A 21,375-nucleotide genomic window follows, 5' to 3' on the forward strand; every position below is an offset into this window, starting at 1 on the left:
TTTGATGTTATGCAGCCATATTTTTACTGAGTTTGTGATCATTTATGCCAAGCTTAAATAAGGCTTGCATGACTTGACTTGTTACTGTTCAATTTATATTCAACGACAAGTCTCAGGAATCTGAGGTAGCTAGATGCATAGAAGGATCTCTTGCATTTATGCCTCAAAAAGAACAAAGTTTCAAGGTATGTTGATGATGATATTCTGTTGGAAATCTCAGTAGTTAGCAAAATAAGAAACCATTTCCTCTATTGATCGTCGTTGACTCCATTTTCTTTCGGTGAAAGTGTGGTAGGATTTCCCTTTTGATGGGTGCTCCACCTTGAATATGTAGCTACTAGAAAATCATGGGCATCGATTACGAGCTTAAACGTTTCTACAAACTGAAAAGAATGCAATGGAAAAAGAATCCACTAAAAGCTCCGTTTAATGAGTGGGAAAAGACATGAGTATGATGGTGGCTCCTGTTTTGGATCGCCATCCAACGGAGGCTAGGGTTGGGCACGGCATGGATTTTTACAACTAGGCTTGGCCCAGTCTAGGCTTGAAAAACCGATCAAGAACTACCTTGCCCTATAGTACTAAGTTGTTGCTGGAGCCCAGGCTGAAACTGGGCACGGACTAGAAGCCTGTGGGTCAGCCATACATGATTGGCAACCTCGAACTAAAAGAGCTGATTGGACCAGGCTTGCGAACCCGCCCATGCTTGGGCCACATCAGGCCCAAACTTCTCAAGTCAATCCAGGCCTTGACCCGGCCCATGCGCCTAATAGGGTTGCCTGGGCAGGTCACATGGAAGCCCCAAACCCTGATTGGCAGAGCCCTACATCCAACGCATGTGTTGGATGACGATATTCAATGGGCACTTATGCACCCATGATCACGAGATAAAAAAAAAACAGAACAAAATCTCATAACTGGGTTTCTTTCCATCTACACGAGAATTTCCAACGATTATAACCTCTTATGCTAGCTAAAGCAAGATAAAAATTGGTATGTTCTCAACTGTTTTATAAGTAAATGCTCAAACATTCCCTATGGAACCTAGAACAAATGAAGGTATGCTGTAATTTGGCCACTTCAATCACTTAAGCTCAACAACCTAAATACTCCTTGTTCTGAGTTCCAAAACTTGTACATTTAAAGAAATATCTTGTTTTGAGTCTGAAACCTAGTACAAGCAAATGGGTATTTATATCTTTTAGCTTGGGTGACCTAGCTAAGGCAAAATTACTGAAAGAGATAGAGAGAGAGAGAGAGGAACAGGGGAGGGCCGAGAGACGAGGGAGGCCGTGAGGGAGAGAGATGGTGGCAAGAGGCAAGAGAGGTACAGAGACCTCCATCTCTTGAGAGAGAGCCCTGCAAGGCCTCCATTTCTTGTGTGTGAGAGGGAAAGCGAGAGAGATGTTGTACGGCTCCTTGTTTTTACGGGTCTGACAAATTCAGAGATAAAAGAACTCTTATGGTGAGTTAAATTTGAAATTTAACTCAATATATGAATCATGAGATCAATAGTGATCCATAAGGTCTCACACCACCATTTATGGTAGGGTCCTATAGGATCACTACTCTTTTGAGATAAACTATTTTGATTACTCTTTAGAGAATATATTGCTTGTATTTTTCTTTTTTTTGGTACACAGTTTTTAAGGGAACTAGTAAGTAAAGTTATATGGACAATGTTTTCTTGAGAAGTTTTTTTTAAAAAGATAAAATGCAAATTAATATCACTTCCATTAAAAAAACTCGATTTTTTGAAGTTCTTTTGAAAAACTCGAGAGTTGTTAATAGAATCCAAAAAATCGGAGATTTTTTGAAAAAAATCGTGATTTAAACAAAAACTTGGTAACTAGGGATAGAAGAACAGAAGAAAGTCGTATTTTCTTCTTTATGATTTTCCAATATATTTTGTCATATAACGGAAGAAAGTCGTATTTTTGGGCCCCTTTCCTAATCGGTGGTTCCGCAACAGTATTGATAGCGATATCTGCCCACGTAGAACTCCCCATTCACTTGCCTAATTGGCTTCTTTATAAAAACCAACAAACATTTTTAATGCGGTAAACATTTTCGCCCCACACGAACCCAATTTTTCAGGGAAAAGGTTAGAGAGGGTACATCTCTTTGGGAGGCATGATCATTTTGGATGCGAGGCTAATAAGTGTGCTACTTCAATACGACTTTCTCATGAAAAATGCGAGCCTACGGTTGTAGCCGCATGATATAGAGGGCCTACTCACCATTCAAATCCATAGAGTTAGATGAACCCAAGACTTGAATGGTGACTCCTATGCTGACTGCAGCCGTCTAATCCATTGAATGGAGGGAGATGACTTGCATCTTATACCTTTGTAAAAATGTTTAAAATATTTTAAACGTTAAAAACATTCAATAGCTGGGGTTCCCTTTCCAGAAATGCATGAAGTTTCCAATTTTAAAGGGCACACCGACTATTACTCCCCGGCTTAGCGCTTTCATGGAGGCATTTCAGAACAAGGTTAGGCAGGCATTTCAGGCCAGGATAGAGAGAGAAGGGTGGGTCTGGTGCCAAAAACAAAGATTCATTGATTTATACAAAGGTGGGTAAGAAAGGGCAGAGCTCCATGATAACACGTAAATCCTCTATACAAAAGTAACAAACACTTCCTTCAATGCCTGGCCCCGACCATGCCTCGCCTTGCACAGAGAGAGAGAGGCCAGGCAGAGTGGGAAAGTCACTTGGGGAATTCACATTGCAAAACCTCACCAGGAGATGGAAAGACAATGGCAGTGGGGGTGGTGGGAGGTGGCAAGCCTGAAAGGAAAATCCCAGGATAAATTCACATTGCCGACCCTCGCAATAGAGAGGGAGGGAAGGATAAGTAGAGGGCTAAATGGGAAAGACATCACAAAACCTCGCCTTGAGATGGGTAAATGCAAAGCTCGCACACTGGAATTTCACATTACAAAACCTCACCTCGCAATCTCTCTTGTTTGCGGTCAGAGAGTACCGCTTGGTAGTGGCAGCGGAATCGCTAGCAGTAATCTCGATCAGGGGTGGGAACTGAAGGTGAGGTTTGCTGATGCTTGGTTTCTTTGCTCCCCACCACTACCTCTCCATGAGGGGAAGAAGGCTCCTCTCTCTCTTCAGATCGGTGGTGATTGAGAGAACCAGGGTTCATCTTCTGCACCTCTTCCCTCGTGTATATGAATATCTTCCTCACCATATTGCAGAACTCGCTGTTTTTTTTTTTTTGTGAAAAAGAAAATCCAACAACAACAAAAAAAAATTAGACCAGAATAAGACATAAAAAGGCTGGATGAGTAAACAAAACTCAATAATTCTCCAAGAATCAGAAGTAGAACTCATAGTTGTGCATCTGGTGAATGCTCATTCTGAGATTTTTCTAAACCTTTGATCCTTCAAATGTCATATTTTTTTTATTTAAATATCATAATTATGAAAACCTAAAAAAGAAACTTCCCAAGGAAATATTACAGTGGGGACTCCTCCCATGGTTAACTGTACCATACAAAGGTGGACAATGGTCCATGGTACGTGAACATCAAAGGGACATCCACCATCCGTAACTTGATGATGGAGGGCGGAGATTAGCCACATCTGGGCAAATATCCACCATAGCAAACCGGAGTTATCTCTGCTGTCCATCGTGGGAACATAGTGCATGTCTCCAAACCATAGTACCATTTCCATACCCCTTTTATGGTATACTTTCCATTCTATTCCTTCCTCTAATATGATTGACAAATTCAGGGGAATAACCAAGTGATTAGTAACAAATCATAACCAAAGACTTTTTGAAGGGGGTTTTCGGTTTCTTACGGCCATGGATCGTCGCCAACGAGCATCAAGTCACCTTCATTATCAGTGTAAACAACAAGCCAAGCTTTGTTCGGAGACATGAGTTCCCCTCCAAAATCAAACATCTGATCAAGCTCAAGTGTGAGCTCATCATATCCTTTGAACTTTGTAAGGTCGACTGACCTTCCTAGAGCACTCCCCTGCTTGTGAACCTAAAATGAATACAGAGAAGAAATTAATAATATATTCTTGTTTCATTCAATAAAGCAAATATCTCTTTCAGTAAACTACTACAACAAGCAGCACCAGTAGAAATAAATAATAAATAAGAATTAAGATAAATGCAAGAGATCGCCACAAACCTTTGTGCAACTTCTAACTGCACCACTCTGAGCCTTGCACTGAGTTTCCTTAGAGGGATTGTGGTGGTTACAATACTGAGAAGGCTTCTCTTGCTCGCTTCCTCCACAGTAGCCATCACCTGACTTTGAGCACTTCGAAGGCTCTGAAATTTGGTCGGCTTCCGAGGCTTGTTGTGATGATCGATAAAAAGAAGGGCCTGAGTGCACTTCAGCTTCCTCACGGGCCTTGGTTTGCCCTAGTGCCTGTTCAGGAGCAACCGAATGGTTGAACAAATCGATCCCAAACAGTTTACAATTCCCATCTGATGGTCGAGCTCCCCCATTTGCTGCAATTTTACCATTTGAGGGCTCAAATTGGGGTTTCTTTGCTCCTCCATCGATTCCATTCGATGAGGGCATAAGAGACATTAGCCAATTCCCTGAGGGGCTATTGGATCCAAGATTATGCACAGGAGGATACCCTCCTAGTCCACCGTACCTAGGATTTCCTGTTTTTTGATAAGGAATTTCATTAATTTGTGAAGACATCTTCAAGTTAGGAGAAGTATCCTTCAATATCATAGGCCAAGGGTTTGCCTTTAAGTTGACTTTTCCTTCGTAGTCTTGTATCATGTGTTTCTTGAGAAGATTGGGGTCCTCAGAGCCAAAGCCATGAGGGGTTGCGTATGATGGGGGCTCATGCATGAAATGTGGCATCCAGTTTTCTGAACCCAATCTTTTCTGAGAGGCAGGTTCAGATTTGTCATCATCAAGCACCGAAGGCCCCCATGAGTTGAGCTTTTGGGGTGCATCTGAGTCACCTGTGTCAGTGAAGGAGTGCCGATTCATGGCTTCGTGGACCTGTGAAGCCCTGGGGAATATATAGGGTTGTGAAGAGTCCACTGGGTTTGATGAACCTGAAATAAACAAGAGTTATCATCCTCATATTCGTACTGAGCTGCAAACTACTAGCCTTGAGGGACAGGACTTTGTACATGGTTGAACTAAGTTGCCAACTGCATATCAGAGAATAAGAGAGGCCATTTTGCTCATATCTTTGCAAAACTGCTGCTACTGAGAGAAAGAGAGAGAGAGAGAGTTTTATTCCATTGACATTTGCTCAAAATTGGAACTACCAAAGGAGAGAAAGCAGTCATTCACATTTGTTCAAATTTGGAACTACCAAGGGAAAGGTCAAGTTTAAGTAACTATTTTTAGAGATGTGGAGATCACTATCTCATATTTGTAGGAAATTGCACCAACTACAATAGAAACAGAAGGGGCAATGAGGGTGAAATTCAGCTTGTGCAAATTGACGAGTACTTCCCTAGAGGGAGAGATAAGGAGAGAGAGAGGGAGAGATATATCGAGAGAGAGAGAGAGAGAGAGAGAGAGAGAGAGAGAGAGAGAGAGATGGTGAAAGTAATTATACCTTCCCTAGGAAGAGGGCTCACATCCGTGGATGGAGCCACCATATTCCCACGTGGCCTTTTAGGCCTGGGTACCGGTAAGGGATTCAATGCTGCAGGTGCCAAAGCAGGTTCAATTTTCCATGGAGAAACTCTCTCTGGACGAGGAACAGAAGCAGTTTCATCCCATCGCACCTTAAAATTCAGGACAAAAATCCATTCAGATTTCTTGATGCAAAAAAAAAAAAAATTACAAATAGCAAAACTGTTACCCGTGTATGGTATGGTAGCAAGTGCTAACCTTGAGGCATCTCCACTTGGATCCAGGCCATTTATCGGGATCAACATCTCCAATGCCAACAACTGTGCCTGTGAATCTGAAAATATGAAAAGAAAAAATGCCATAAAAAAAAGCACTACAATTAGGAAAAGTACACTATAGTCCAATGACCTACAGAAAACTATAATCCATTGGATTAATGACCGTCCAATTGAACTATGGCTATTGAAGAGTGTGGAACCCCCTAGAACAGTATAGAAGCCTGATCATGGGTCCCACTCTCCATCAACAACCATCATTTCATCGGGAAGTCATGAACCCAATGAGAATGGTTTCCACAGTCATAGACCAGGTTGCCTTTCTCGTAAAAATATTCATAAAGAAAAAGGTAGAAAAGATGAAAGAGAAAGGTTGATGGATATAAATACCTTTGCTCTGGAGCCTCTTCACCTTCAAATCTCATTTTGAACCTCATCCCAATGGAATAGTTCTGTTTTAGAGCCTCCAGATATTGGTTGCATGGAACAATGAACTCAGAAGGGCTTATCCTATATATAAAGAATGAGAGCAGAAGTTAGGATTAAATAATATGTAAGCATTACATAACTAACAGCCTGGCCTCAAGAACAAGGTTTAGTGCATTGATGGCCTCTTTGGATGTATCATTATTACTGATAATTCACTATTTAATTAAATTTAATCCTGAAAATGAATTATCAATTATTTACAGTGTCCGTCTTAAAGTTATCAAAGATAAACTTAAAGGCAATTTTACAAATAAGTTTATCTTTTCAATAGCATTACTTACATTATTCACAGTAATTTGCTGAAAATCACATGCTTTTGGCCAGAAATAGCAAAAAATGCTTGGACTCACTGAAAACGTCTATAAATTGAATAACATTATGCATAATAGAATATATGTCCCAAACAACTAAAAGATTATATTACCCACAGTATAATAGTTTTGGATACAATAGTTCATTTTTTTTGAAGTAAGTTAACGATGAAAGAGAGTTCATTTCCAGACAAAATTAATTGCCACCCAAACAGGCCTTGAGAATTGATGGTTATCAAGTATTGAACGAGATTTTTAGGGAAAACAGGGACCTTTCAAGTTCAAGGGGATAGTTCCCCACCTGGAAGCATCTTAAAGTGTGATTGCCAAAATGTTTTGAGAGAAGACTTATCTTTGATATTTCCCAGAGATCCAAAAACAAAAAAGCTAGCCATATACTGTTGTTCAATGTGCTGTGGCTTGATTTGAGGTCACAACCATCCTATCAAATGATGGACGGTGATGAAAAGAAGATGGGGCCATGGCCAAATATTGGGGTTTGTACCTCTTCTGGCCGGCCCCCACTCTCCATCACTTTTTGCCATTTTAATTGACAGTGATAACTTGTGAACTTCACAGTATCATTTTCTACTGGAAAATGCAATGACTACAAGAAGGTAATGGATACCTAGGTTTGTAATAAACAGTGAACATTGTTCCAGTAGATATGGCATGCATTGCAGTTGCAAGGACTCCAAGATGCATACTATGACTGGATATCACAGACGATGGGACATTGCTCTGCTGTTTCATGGCACGCCTGACCCCGACACGAAGCTCTCCATTTTCACCTCTAGTATGGTACAATAGATCAGATAGTTACCGATAAAAAGCTAGCTTAATCAAAGATGGACGCTGAAAGAAATTCAACATGGAAAACCTGAGAAAAATGAAAGCATCGCCTGCCACTAGCTTTTTGGAGCCAACAAAAACGCTCCAGCCACTCTGGAGAAGGTGCCTCCGGGGTTGACCTGTCATTTATGAAATCATGTGAAAAAATTTAACCAAATCAGAGAAGCTTAACAGACCTCATGCACAAACAATAACCATTTGACTTTTTTCTTCCAAGGGATATTTTATTGAATTCTACAGAAGCAGATAATGCAAGCAAGGATTGCATACAACATGCATGTGAGAATTGAGTTGAGAGCTGAAGAGAAACTTTAACTCAAAAGTACACCAATATTGCTCCATTTTAGTAACATGTTTGCATTTGGTTATGAATAAATTTAATTATGAAGCTTTGTCCAAAAAAAAAACAAAAAGAAAAACTTGAAACTTATAAACAACAGATGGCCCCCAATACTTCCCACATTCTATGTTGAAGCCGAATCCCTATCCAGGCTCAGTTATGCTGGGGATAATTAGGATGTTTGGAACTATTACCCCCCACTGTAACTCACTCTCTGCCATGTAAATCTTGCACAACGTTTTGACCATCAAGTACAGTGCACTATGTTTTCACCATCAAGTAGAGTCACTATTTAAAGATGAGAAGAACATTTGACCATTTTCATTCTTACATTGGAAATGTAATTAAACCAACAGTTTGAAAGGTAGAATTCAGCCAAGCCTGAAGCATTACTAATATTTATACTTCGCTTTCAAGGTCAATCACTCAGCTCAGCCAAGCCCGATGTGTTTTCAAAAAAAGCACCAGCAATTTACGACTTAACAGAGAGTGCAATACAATGACTTCATGCAATGGTTGAGATGTGCAAAGTGAAACTCTTAGAAATACTCTCGCGTTGACTTTGTCTACCCAAAGTTGAAACAACTATCACTCAAACCCCAGCATAGACCAAGATTGCAACTCATTGAAGTAGACAAAAAAAAGAGGAGGAATAAGGGAAACATTTCATCGAGGGGGTATCTACTTGATGCAAATCAACAGCTCCCATAAACCATCTATAAGGCAAAACCTGGTAAAGATTTTGCAAAAACTTTAAATCTGTGTAATCAGCTTGGTTTGCTTTCTGGACAGCTTAGAGCCAAGGGAAATGTTCCCGGCTTTTTTTTCCCGTCATATGTGACAAATGTCACTAAATCAGTAGACAGGGATTTAAGAGGTCACACCATAGACAACAATCTAGGCCCTATATCAGGAAGTAATTAAATGTTGGACTTGTAAACTCCCCACTTCCACCGCCCTTTTGGCTAAAGCTATATGGCAGGGGGTTTGGTTCCCTGGGAAAATGATAGAGCTCTCGAATAACTAAGATACACTTATTGTCCCTAATTACTACAAAAATTCCTCCTTGTCTCCAAGGGATATACAACTCATCCCCAGAACACCACCCTGCCTCGGTCATTCATTCACACTTCAAAAGAAACTATAATCAAAATGTAAACTGCTACTACATGTTTGGTCCTGCCTGCGAGTATTCGTTATCCCTTACTAGGCCTGCATAGCATTTCAAAATGTTAACACAACTATCCATAATAACTTCTCTAGAGGAATGCTAGACTTCTGTTTCCTTCATCCCATCCATCAAAATTTTATACTATTCACTCCAAATTTGCAGATAAGTATGGAAATAAGATTTCAATAAAAATGCTTTCCAATAAAATCTCCCGATCAAGTTGGAGGGCAACAGAATAACAAATTTGCCTGAGTTCCATAAAAAATCACAGGTGTTAACTACTTTCCAAGGTGCCACAGGAATGCGAACAAAGAAAACCTTAAAGGTGAAGAAAATGATTGATAGGTATGTTGGGTAATTGCTTGAAGTTAAACATGCTGGGAAGGTCAATGACAGCAGAAGGTCAATGTCTAACATATCACTCCAACAAAAATTAACATCTAAACCCATTCCTTTGTGGTCAGTTGGAGAACAAAAGCGAAATAGCAGTCCAATTTGATCTTCGAGTATGACAGAATGCCACCAAAGACTCTATACAAAGTTACTTGAGAAGGTTGATAGATGTAAGGTACAGGAGGGGCATGGTTGGTAGAAGCATTCTCATACTCCAATCACAATATTTTAGTTGGACAGAAACTAATAACTTGACAGTTAAGGCATAACGGGTCACAAAGAGAGAGAGAGAACCCTCTTATCCGATCCATCTCCTCCATTTTCAATTTGTGGAGACAAATCACACAATTTCTTCCTCCCAACACTCACTTAATAGAAACATCAAGCATGTCACAATCAAATTTTGTTCTAATATTTCTACCACATAACCTAGGAAACCAAACAGGTCAAATAAGTTCGAGAACAGAACCAAGAATAACAACTCGCTTGAACCTCACCTCGAAAAATATGGCGGAAACGCCACTCAATCCCATGCAAATCCTTAGCTATCAGCTCTTGGGTTGGAGGTTGGCGACCCATGTCCTATGGTCAAAAGAAAAATACTAAGTAAAGATTCTCAGAGAAATTTTTTAAGGAAGCAGGAACGAAGACTTAACAGTCAATATTCCTACAAAACAATCAGAGGCAAGACAACATAACAAAAGCTTGGGGTTGAAAAGTGGAAAAACTTACCAAGGGGGGAAGGCATTCATCTGCATGCCTTTTTAACACTGAGAACCCACCATGGGTACTTGTATCAGAAGCCGTTAGAGTCTTGCAGAAAGAATGTACATGAGCTCTTGCAGGGGGAGGCTGAACAGGCTCCTTTTCCAAACTAGAGTCATCTTGCTGAGAAGGAAAGGAAATACATTAAATGTTCCATAATTCTAGCTTAAAATTGTATTTCTGTCATCAACCTGATTGCAAAGCTAGAAGAATAAAAAAGAAAAAATTAATACCATCGCACAAAAAAAAAGTCAAATATAACACACTTTTCAGTAATTCATGCTCCCAATTCTGTCAATCAGTTACTTTCTATTATAATTGACAGGATCAATGTCTTGCCCATCTTTTCTTTTATGAACATAGAGTTTACTTGAAATTTATTAAATAGAAAATATAACACTCCAAAATAGCCATCAACTGAAGACAAATACTATGTGGCAATGAACATAGCAAATGTTCTACAGTAGTGCTTTGAAGAAAAGGAGAGATTAAAAAATAAACAGATAGAAGAACTTCAAACTCAGGGAGCAGAGTACCTTGGCTTCAGGGACCAATGTCACTTGAGCAAAAACCTCATCAGTGTCAGGTTCGGCCTAGAAATGAAAGCCACGTCACATAAGAATAAATTCATTCAATTATCACACCAAAATTGGAAATAGAAACTTATCAAAGGACACGGGAAACATGAATCAGAAGTTACTTTTAACTTAACGTTGATCACACGACAGAGGATTTTCCATGGGAGATCTTTATACACGGGCATCTGTTGATCAGCAACCTGATTGGTTGACGCCTCGACCTAAATTACATTCATAAAATTTTCACAACTAATCAGAAAAGTATGACTTTCATAAACCAGAAAACACGCAAAGGGAGAGAAAGGGGGGAGAGCAAACAGAGATAAAGGGATATAATAAGTACCTGTTCTATATGGCCTTGAGGAAAATAGAACACTCGTTCTCCAGTATGAGGCACAGTTACAAGAGGACCAGCACAAGCATGCCATAACTCCGTGTAAAGTGCATCCTCAGAACCTAAATCAAAAGTAAACGCAACAAGATCAGACCATTTCTTCTCAGATTAAGAGAAATCCGCAATGAAAAAAGTCCCCGGAGCATCAGCAACATTCTTACGAGTCATTCCAACATTACCACAAGGTGAAGAGAATCTCTCCGAGCCACCATTACCGCTGCTCCCTTTCAAGGGAACATCACAAGAAGCCATATCAGAAGTTTTTCACTACTGATCTCTCATCACCTTATCTCTGCCCCGATCTCTACAACAAACGCCGCTGAAAGAGATGTAGAAACCGCAATCTCAACACCTTCACACCTTGAAAAGCCTCAAAATCAAAACCAGAGCCACTTCAAAAACCCTAACTCTGAAACCAAAGCTCTGAGAATCCACACTGCGAAAGGTCTAGAAACAGCTTTCGCAACTCAATAGAGACCAAAACCTAGAATCCACGACAATCACAGATGAATCACAAGAAATCAAACCTCAAAACACTCCACAAACCCTCGCGTGTGGAACTCAACAGCTAACAAACCTCAAATCCACATGAGAAAGAGAAATAAACCCCAGATTTTGCTCAGGCGATCGTTCCACAACAAAATACCTGACCGTCCTTACAAAGATGGAGTCCTTCCCTCTAAACATTTCTCGCTTCTTTTCTCTCTCTCCTCTGAAACAAAGAGGACAAGCTGCCATAACCATTGTGCACAGTGGTCGACTGACTCACCCTAACCGCGGGTCAAATCTCTCGAGCAATCATTTCAACCGCAGTCAAGTCTTAACCAAGCCGTGACCGCCTTTTCGGGTCACCAACTGGCTGACGCAGGCTGCTATCCACCGGTTTAACCGGCTCATTCAACGGCGTTAATATTGCCGGCAGAGCTAAGGGGGCAATCAATTGACGGCGTTACGTTCAGCGTCACGGCGCCTTGGGCTTCGCGCTGTCGTGCCTTGAACAGGCAGCGGCTTCATTTCCCGTGGAAAAGGAGGCAAGTTAACTAACCGCGGTGAATCCATAACCCGCGGGTTGGGTTAACTCTCCGTTACGAGGCGCTTTAAAGTCGCACGTGTCATAGGCTTCCGTTACGTCGTAACGCATATCCGCACGTGTGAGTCACGCCCCAGGCGAGTTTCTTACGTGTGACGCCGGCGTCAATATGTGTCAAAACGCGACGTTTAGTTTTGGCACGTGTTTGGGCCTTTTTGTAACTGATAGCACTACTCTCTTTTCTTAAGCCTGCTTAAGGTCTTAATTTGCTCACACGGTCTTTTCTAAAATTAGTTTTTATACTTGAACGTTTTATAGAAAAAAAATGCCCACAAAATTGGTGCCATTTTTTTGGCAAGAAGTGGTGCCATTTTTGGCAAGAAGTTGTGAGAATAGACAAAAACTATTTTAAATTTTAAACATACATTTGGATATCATGCTATACTTTTCTTTCTATTTATTGGAAAAAATATAGTATGATGATATGATATTTATTATAAAAGCAGTTATTGAAAGATTGGAATGAACCATTTATAATTTAAAGTATATATTATGATATCATTTATTTTTTTACTATGAGATCACAATCATTTTTAGCCATTAGATATAAAATCTGATAAATGAAAGTATTTCACTACATTCGCTAAATTTTATTTTTGACTTTGTGTCGAAACAATGACACATCATCGATTACCCGATTTCAAATTTAATGGTCAATGATGATTCTGACATCTTTATATCAAAAGTAAATGGTATAACTTAATACATGTTTTTAATAAATAGAAACTAGAAAGATAAAAAGCAAGAGAAATGGGGTAATTATGGGGTTCTTCCCAGCTAAATGGCACACCTCCCAATTCAGATCCGACTTAGGAGATTTTGAGTTGCAATTCGTTATTGGGGAATTTTTCGAGATACACCTACCATTTAACAATTCTCCCTCGATATATTTTGCTAAATTTCAAAACCTGTTTTAGTGTTATTTGATGGGCCATTTGAAATTTGATGAAAACAATGATGGCAATTTGAAGTTAGATAAAATAGTACGAGTAAGATGCTATCTAGTTCAAATCATAAGTGTAGTTTGATAAATTCCCCATATTAATTTGTCAGGTAAAATGTATATTATGATGATATTACAAAGTCATCAGAATCGTCACCCTTCAATGGATATGTTTGAAAAGGGAGTGGCCCCCTCATAACATCAATTAGGTTGTAGTTGTCCATGGGAGTGTTATCACCATCCAATCCATTGATTGTAAAAAAAAATTAATATTTAGAAAATGAAAATTTTAACATTTTAGCTGTATCTTTTGATTTGATTTCAAAATATGTAGAAGAGCACTTGGCCTTGAGTCAGATTAGTTCCAAATAGGTAAAATATCGAAAAATCTTATAAATATTTAGACAAATTTATCTCTATATTTTTTATAAGCGAAAATATGAAGTAGAGGGTGTTTTTCTCTTAATTTAAATTAGGAATGGGGGTAGGAGGGAAATTAGGTGCATGGCAAAGTGCATGAAAGGGGCACGTTTTGCGCGTGAGTTAACAAGTTCAGGAACATTTCATACCTGCATTTATTGGCACAGAGGCCCGAAATTTCGTTTCAAAACTTCAGTCGATTCGGCCTTGAATTTCGGCTGAATTTATCTTCATATTAGGTGCACAAGGCAACGAAATTTCGTTTTAATATTTCATTATATATCCGTGTCGTAGCGCTTTTTGGCTGTCTTGCCGTCCCCACCTGAGGGACCATTTGCATTCACATTTTTTGGAGCCAAATATTTTCTAAATTTTGAAATTAACTATTGAAATGGGTGACAATTGCATTTATTATTATTTACAAAAAATAAAAAATAAAAAACTAAAAAGGTGCCATTTGTATAGCGCCCAAGCCCTAAATTATCGAAATAGGGTGCACCTTCACATAGTTCCAAAACATGTTGTTTCATATCAAAAATCTTTATGATAGCCTTAAAAATGACTTTCACCTCTAATTATAAAATTTAAAGTTAAAAAATAACTTAGATCGAGCAGATTTATGAACATTTAAAAATCTTAAAAATTGACAGTCTAGATAATGCACTACAAGATGGACTCTTTATAATACTTGAAATCTATTTTTTCTCACGTCCGTATATATTGATGACGAGCTGATCAAATTGAGGGAATTTTAGCATCGAAACAACATTTTCTAATGAATTTTTAAGTTGTGCTTTAATTTGTTTGTTTAGATCCTCACCCTCATATAAACTTTTTCCGAACTAAAAACATGTTTGAGATAAAACTATTGATGACGCCTTATCTAGTTGGTGGGACCCGCCACATGGACGGTTGAGATTAGTAATGATCCTGCTCCTAGATTACTAATAAGACAAAAAAAGCAACGCCCACCCAAACCACTCACTTTCTAATATCCAACGGTTGATATTTCCTAGACGCTACCTTGGTAGAAGTGGGAAACGCGTTGGGTTGACCCATGGACCCAGGGCACAAGTCTGGACCCAGACAGCGGACCCGATGGGTCAGGTTTGGGTCTACTCGAGCCATACTCGACCCTGGTCAGATCTGGATTTGGGTCCAACTTAAACCTTGGGTCGGTCGTGTTTGGGTTCAGTTATGGTTTGGATCCGGATCAAACGGAACTGACCTCCATTTAACTTGGACTTGACCGGGTATTGGGTTAACCTAAACCTAGTGAGGTCATGCCCGAGTCAAATCAGATTCGGACCCTGCCCGACCTATTTCGAGTCTTATACCTTAGTTTTCCTGTGTGAAACGTTTGCATTGCTCTTTGTGGGAGCATATTATATACTTCTTCCCTCGAGTAAATTACCGACTTAAGAGAATTGTTCTATTGTTAAATTTTGATTTCAGTTTGGAAACACCAAATGATGAGTACATCTCCAAATGCGAATTTGAGAGTTGAGTTTCTTAATACTCAGTCTGAACATCCTGCAGTGTTTGTTTACTACTAGGACATTATTTTTCTTATATACTTACAAAGTTTGCCCCTTAAGAGGGAGAGAGAAGGGCAGAGAGAGAGAGAGAAGGGGAGGGAGCATGTTGTCTCTGAGAGAGAGAAGGGCAGGGCCTGTTGCGAGAGAGATGTTAAAAGAACACCCGACCGTGTTAAAAAAACTCGACCAAGTAGTTAAAAAAACCACTTGAGTTTGAGGTCTACTCAAGTTGCTCATGTTGGGGGTTCAACCCCTTATGGTTGGACCCCCATAACCAGCCAAAACCCAGCTCACCCAAAAGGCGAGTCTAGGTAACCCAGTAGCTACCAGTTCAACTCGCCCGGGTATGTGAATACTGCAATAAATACATATGTGAAACCCAGGTGGGAACCCCGGTTGGGAACCGGGCAAAACCCAGGGGTCTTCCACCTAGACTGGTCACCCACTCCAAGCCGGCTTGCAAGTTTCTAAAAGTAGCTTCTTGCCGAAAGTTAGGTTCTTCATTCAAACTTCATCTATTTCAATATAAACAAGAATTTATCTCAAATGTTATATTCAATACAAAGCACCAAGTGGCTTAATGCTATATTAATACTCCATACATAACCCTTTGAAAAGCATCTTAAAAACCTTATACTACCAAAAATAAGAAAGGTTCGTGTCCCACGACATTGACAGTATAGAATTTATACTATTTTGCACCCTAATGGAAATGGTAAAGACACTAAATGAAGCCCGACTAGGTTATGTCATTTGGTTAGGGTAGGTGGAAGAATACCATTGTCATTTTATTTATTATTCTCAACGTTAAACGTGAGACTTTTCACTACCTATCAAAATTGTGCACATGTGATGTCGCTTTACAAAAATGTCAATATCATAGGTGCAAATATTCATTTGGAATCACCCTTTTTTTTAAGAGAAAAGTTTATATAGACCCGAGGCTCTAAACAATCAAATTAGAGCCTACCTCAAAAATTTAACTAGAAGAGATTGGTTTGATGGAAAAATATCCTTAAATTGATCATCTTGACATCAATATGCATGGACATGAGAAAAAATGGATTTCAAGTTTTAGAAATAGTGTATTTTGTAATGCATTTTTGGCCCGTCAATTTTCAATATTTTAAAGTTTTCACATATATGTCTATCTACACTATTTTTTATGCTTTAAACTTTATAAATAAAGATGAAAATATATTTTAAAGCTATCACAAATATTTTGGTGTCGAAACCACATTTCTCGACATTATTTGAAGGTACGCTCTAATTTGATTGTTTATAGCCTAGGATCTATACAAACCGCACCCTTTTTTTTAATGTTGCTTTGGTAACACCTTATCACTTCCCCTCTTAATTGGATGTCTACCTCTTTGATGATGACATTAATTTCATCCAAAATTAGGATTAGATGCCAAGGGATTCAATGCTCCCCTAAACCACTTAATTACACTAATCATATCTTGCTCTAGTAGCAAGTCCTATGGACTTTCTTCCAAAAACTAGAGTCTTTTTCAAAAATGGGATCTAGCTTCTACCTCATTGCAGTGCACCGGTGTTATTCCGATACTCTATACGGGCCCGGTATCATGTGTCGATACTTAAACATGTGAGAATAATAAAATGATACATAAAGTTGATGGTTGCCTATGGATGGGCTTCAACTTCAGATGGGGAGGGAGCAGTAAAATTTACCATCTGCCACTTTATTTTACATGTAATACAAAAGATAAACGATATTATATATTAAAATTTTATTATTTTAATCACAATAGTACTTGTACGATCATGTTTATTATAATAGCTTATTGTGCAACACTAAACACTTCAGTGATTCATTAAAGTGACGTAGGTACACTTGATGTAACAACTAATTAATCAGTCTAATCAACTTTAATTTCAATCATCCGTTTTATAAATTATTTCGTTGAAAGAAATTATCATTAATTTTAAATATCACACTTGATCGGTGAATGCTCAAACGGTGTAGAACACGTGGAAGTTCACATACTCAAAACTTCTCTTAAAAGTAATTCGTGTATAGCACCCTTAACAATAGGGGTCACAATGGGTCGGGCAGCTTGGAGTAGTCCCCCGGCCCTAGATAACTAGGGCCTGGTTCACGAGATGTGGCCCGATGGCATGCCCAGGCTTGGGCCACTACGGCTCAAGGGCCAGGCTTGGGTCACAACATGGTTGGCTTGGCTCGACCTTTCTTTTCTTATTTCTTTCTCTTGTTTATATAATTAAATTTGGCCTCAGTCGGCCTGGTTGTGACTGGGCCAAATCCTCCTTGATCCCCGAAATAGGCTCAAGCTCACCTACAAGGCCCAAAGCTGGGCTAGGGCTAGGGCCAGGGTTGGCCAAATCCAAACCAGGCTTTGTCGCCAGCTCAACTTATCGAGAGATTCGATTCTTGAGTAAGTTAGTTTACATATAGGACTTGCCAATCAGCGGGGTTCCATTTTCGGAGCCGAGCCCACAAATAGAGTGACATGACAACCCATTCACACACATCTTTAAGTCATTTCAATGCTACTCGAAAAAATGGGGCCATTCAAACAAGGCCTAAATACCAATTGTTCAGATCACTTCTCATTTCGCCGTTTGTCCACGTAAAGGATAGCGATGTGTACCCATGTATCACGTACCACTAAAATCATGCGTGTGTTGCATGTTTATTTGGGAATATTATTCACATGTTAGTAATATACTAGGTTTTTTTTAAAAAAATAAGTTGTAATATATTAGTACGTAAATTTATTTTGGGTTATGTTAAGATACTCATACATATAAGTATTTTTTTAAAGTACTCAACATTTTTTTGACATTTGATACCCTCACCCCACTATATAATAACATTTTTTATCTATAGTATATAGGGATAAAATACATATTAACTGCAGTGGATGATGACATAATTCACTTTAGATGTAACATCACCGATATAGAGCAATAATTGTTTTTTTCACCACTAGTAAAATGTTATTAGTTTTTTATACAAATATCTATCTTATTCCTCTAAGTGATGAAATTTACAATTACTCAAAAAAATTATATTACAAAATAAAAAGCAATAAATATTTAAAAAAGTTGAGTATATTTAAAAAAAAAAAAAAAAACTACCATAATGTAACTTTTTTTTTTCTTAATCGATATGATATGTTAGATACATATTTGTCTATCCACGTTTTGTTGCGTTCGTGGATTGGTGTGTCCCACTCCGACCCACACAATAACTTCCATCTGCCCAATCCTAGATGGACTTGGATTTGAATCTCACTTTAATGACGCAGCACAATATGACAAAAGCATGGCACCTCCGTATCATGCTTTTTTTTATGAGTACATGGTCTATATAATCGTGAAGAGCCATGGTCACCAGTGTTTTCACCGTGCAAAAAACCGATGAAAGGTTGAGCCTAACACACTGACGCTTAAGTGTCTCTCCATCATCGTTGATTTATCGATTAGGTGTCTATATTACTCGTGAATATAGCTTCTCCGGTCATATGGATCGCAATATTTCTTAATCGCGAGATTGTATACCGTTTAGATTGGGGAATGCTTTTCCTTACCTCCAACAAATTTCGGATTACCTATTCTTCTAAACATAGTTATAAAGACTAGATCTGATCGGTCGCATCTCCAGCCATCGGTACTTTGCCCAGTTGGACCGATCAGTTTTAGCCGGTTAGACATGCGAAACGAAGTTGGCAATTTTTAAATACATTTTACCATTTTAAACTATTATACTTTTTTTATTTTTCTTTTTTGTAAAATCACTTCAATCAAATTGACAAGTGGTTAGATCGATTTTGACTGAACCAAACTCCTCAATGTTTTTGTGGTCTAATCCTGATAATGCTGCTTCAAAATTCCAAAGTCGATACAGTCAAAATAAGACGTAAAACCTTATTGTGTGTCCTCATGAGTCCACCTTGTTTTTAGCCTTCCAAGATTTATGTTAAACATTGATTTTTTATTCAAATTTTTAGAGATCCATAATCTAAATCATGAGTATCATGAATATGAATATTATTTTTTTACACCATCTAGTTTAGAATTTCAGTTGGGCCTTCTTTACTCCGTAAGCCTCATGTGACCCATGTGATGTGTGTGTGTGCAGGCAACCAGGTGCAGAGGGTTTGGTACAAGGTCAATGACAATGCGGACGACTGCAAACAAATGAAAGGAAGCCGACGGCCTGTCAATCATGGATCCCAAAGGGGACATGGGGGTGACCAGTGGAATGCACCCGAGTAGGCATAGGACTGTGGCACATGATCGAGGTAGTGGTCGTGACCAAGAGAAGGCGGTATGTGCCAAGAGGCTGGAAATGTGTGACCAAGGATCAATGCCATTTTACCTTGTAAGTATGCTCTTCTGTTATGTGGTGGCATTAAGAGATGTTGAAACTAACATCAAAGTATTGCATACTTGGGCTTCAGGGCCGCGTGGACCAGGCAATGAAAAATCCCTTGTGACAAATGGTATTGGAGCAGATATGGGCGTGGTGGCAACAGCACAACTAGCCACATACCCAAGATCGTGTAGACCACCTCGACCTAGTAGAAACTACTTGTATTGTGAGGAAGGCACAAAGCTCGCACTTGGACAACATCCACAGGAAACAACATTGGTCGTGGTGGCATTAGTAAACCTAGCCATAAAATCTAGGCATGGTGGTCGCATGAGGTACTGGCCATGCAAGCGACGAGTGGGATGTGGTGGCAGGAGAGCTGACCACTGACTCGGGTGCATGGTGGCTGCAGGAGGACCGACCGTGTAAGCATGATGGGGAGCCCTGGTGGCTGAAATGGAAGTGGCCAGTGTGTGGAGATGGGCATTGGTTGGAACTGCGGTTTATGGGGACCCAGCAAAGGCCAAGCGTCTGACAAGGACGTCGGAGTTTGGGGTGGTGGAGGCTTGTTAGACCCCTTTTCTCCGTAAGCCTCATGTGACCTGTGTGATGTGTGTGTGTGTGCAGGCAACCAGGTGCAAAGGGCCTATCAGTCGTGAAATCCAGAAGGGACCTTGGGGTGACATGTGGAATGCAGTTGACTAGGTATAGGACTACGGCATTGGCATGAGATCGAAAAAAGGTGGTATGCGTCAAGACGCCAGCAATGCAAGACCAAAGATCAACAACACTTTACCCTTGTAAATATGTTATTTTGCTATGTGGTGGTACTAAAAGAGGCTGAACTTGACATCCAAGTAGTGCATGCATGGGCGCACGGGGCAGGCAATTAAAAAGCCCCCGTGAAACCTCCCATGGTAGAGGTGGGTGTTTGATGGTCAAGGGGGTACATTTGATCCAATACTCAAAACACTTTTCCTATCGTAACTCACCAAAAATATATTTTCCTTTACATCCTTTGTCGCTCTACAACTAGCTGACGATCCGCAAAAAAACTATGAAAGGTAAAAAGAAAATTTCTAAATTAACTAAATTTTTAAATTCCAAATTTCTTTCTCATGAAATCAATATTGTTCTTGGACATTTAGCAATTTAAATTCAAGATTTGTTCTAAAACAAAAAAAAATTGTCTACGGTTGCAACCTTATACTATAGAGGTAAGGTATACCTCAAATCTGGTAAAAAAAACATTTTGAAGTTGGAAAACTTTCTTATTGATCATCTCGACCTCGAGATGTATCATATAAAGAAAAATAAGAATTTCGAGTCCTAGAAACGATTCATCTTATAATAAACTATCTAGACCATTTGTTTTCAATATTTTAAAACATTTATAAATATGCTCAATTTGCACCATTTTAGAAATTTTAAAATTTTTAACTAGGGTTGTACCCAAATTTCCAAGCAATGAATTTCGAAACCAAGACTGCATCTTTCGGCAAAATCGAAGGTCCACCTTGTACAGACTTTGTGTTGGTCGACTAAAAGAAACCTCTTTCACATGAGAAGCGATTCAAAGAAGGGTGTGGTCTGCATAGGGCGAGGCTCTAAACCATCAAAGTAAGGCGGTTGAATCAGCCGATGTACTGGTTAGGCCGGTTAAATCGCTTGTGGGACCCATGTTCGGCTAAGTAATCTGGTTCGGTTTTGCGAATACTGTTCGATACTGGACATCTTTATGATGACCTGAAAATTTATTTTTATCTCTAATTATAAAATTTAAAGCTTAAAAAATAATGTAGAACGAGTAGATCTACGCTTGAAAATTCTTGAAATTAACAGTAAAAAAATGCATTAC

The 21,375-nt window shown here is 39.2% G+C and overlaps 1 protein-coding gene across 4 annotated transcripts; it reads right to left on the bottom strand.

Annotated features, from left to right (window-relative positions):
* Positions 1 to 2,542: 2,542 nt before the first annotated feature.
* LOC18434407 (auxin response factor 2A) lies at positions 2,543 to 11,917 on the bottom strand. Of its 4 annotated transcripts, none has more exons than XR_016058373.1 (15): positions 11,343 to 11,917; positions 11,113 to 11,225; positions 10,892 to 10,990; positions 10,728 to 10,784; positions 10,159 to 10,314; positions 9,924 to 10,008; positions 7,551 to 7,641; positions 7,299 to 7,463; positions 6,261 to 6,380; positions 5,854 to 5,929; positions 5,576 to 5,747; positions 4,165 to 5,060; positions 3,824 to 4,014; positions 2,957 to 3,219; positions 2,543 to 2,794 (listed from the first exon to the last, which is right to left on the bottom strand). XR_016058373.1 is itself a non-coding variant. In XM_011625117.3 (14 exons), exons 1-14 carry the CDS (start codon positions 11,413 to 11,415, stop codon positions 3,015 to 3,017), a joined length of 2,499 nt encoding a protein of 832 aa, XP_011623419.1. In that variant the 5' UTR covers positions 11,416 to 11,917; the 3' UTR covers positions 2,543 to 3,014. The 4 variants fall into 4 exon arrangements, 2 of the variants coding, with proteins under 2 accessions (XP_011623419.1, XP_020522960.1); XR_016058372.1 differs by having other exon boundaries at positions 11,325 to 11,917; XM_011625117.3 differs by having other exon boundaries at positions 2,543 to 3,219.
* Positions 11,918 to 21,375: the final 9,458 nt, after the last annotated feature.

The sequence above is a fragment of the Amborella trichopoda genome, chromosome 6, assembly GCF_054954075.1.
Source record: "Amborella trichopoda isolate Santa Cruz 75 chromosome 6, AtrichopodaSantaCruz75HAP2 v2.0, whole genome shotgun sequence".
NCBI classification, from domain to species: domain Eukaryota; kingdom Viridiplantae; phylum Streptophyta; class Magnoliopsida; order Amborellales; family Amborellaceae; genus Amborella; species Amborella trichopoda.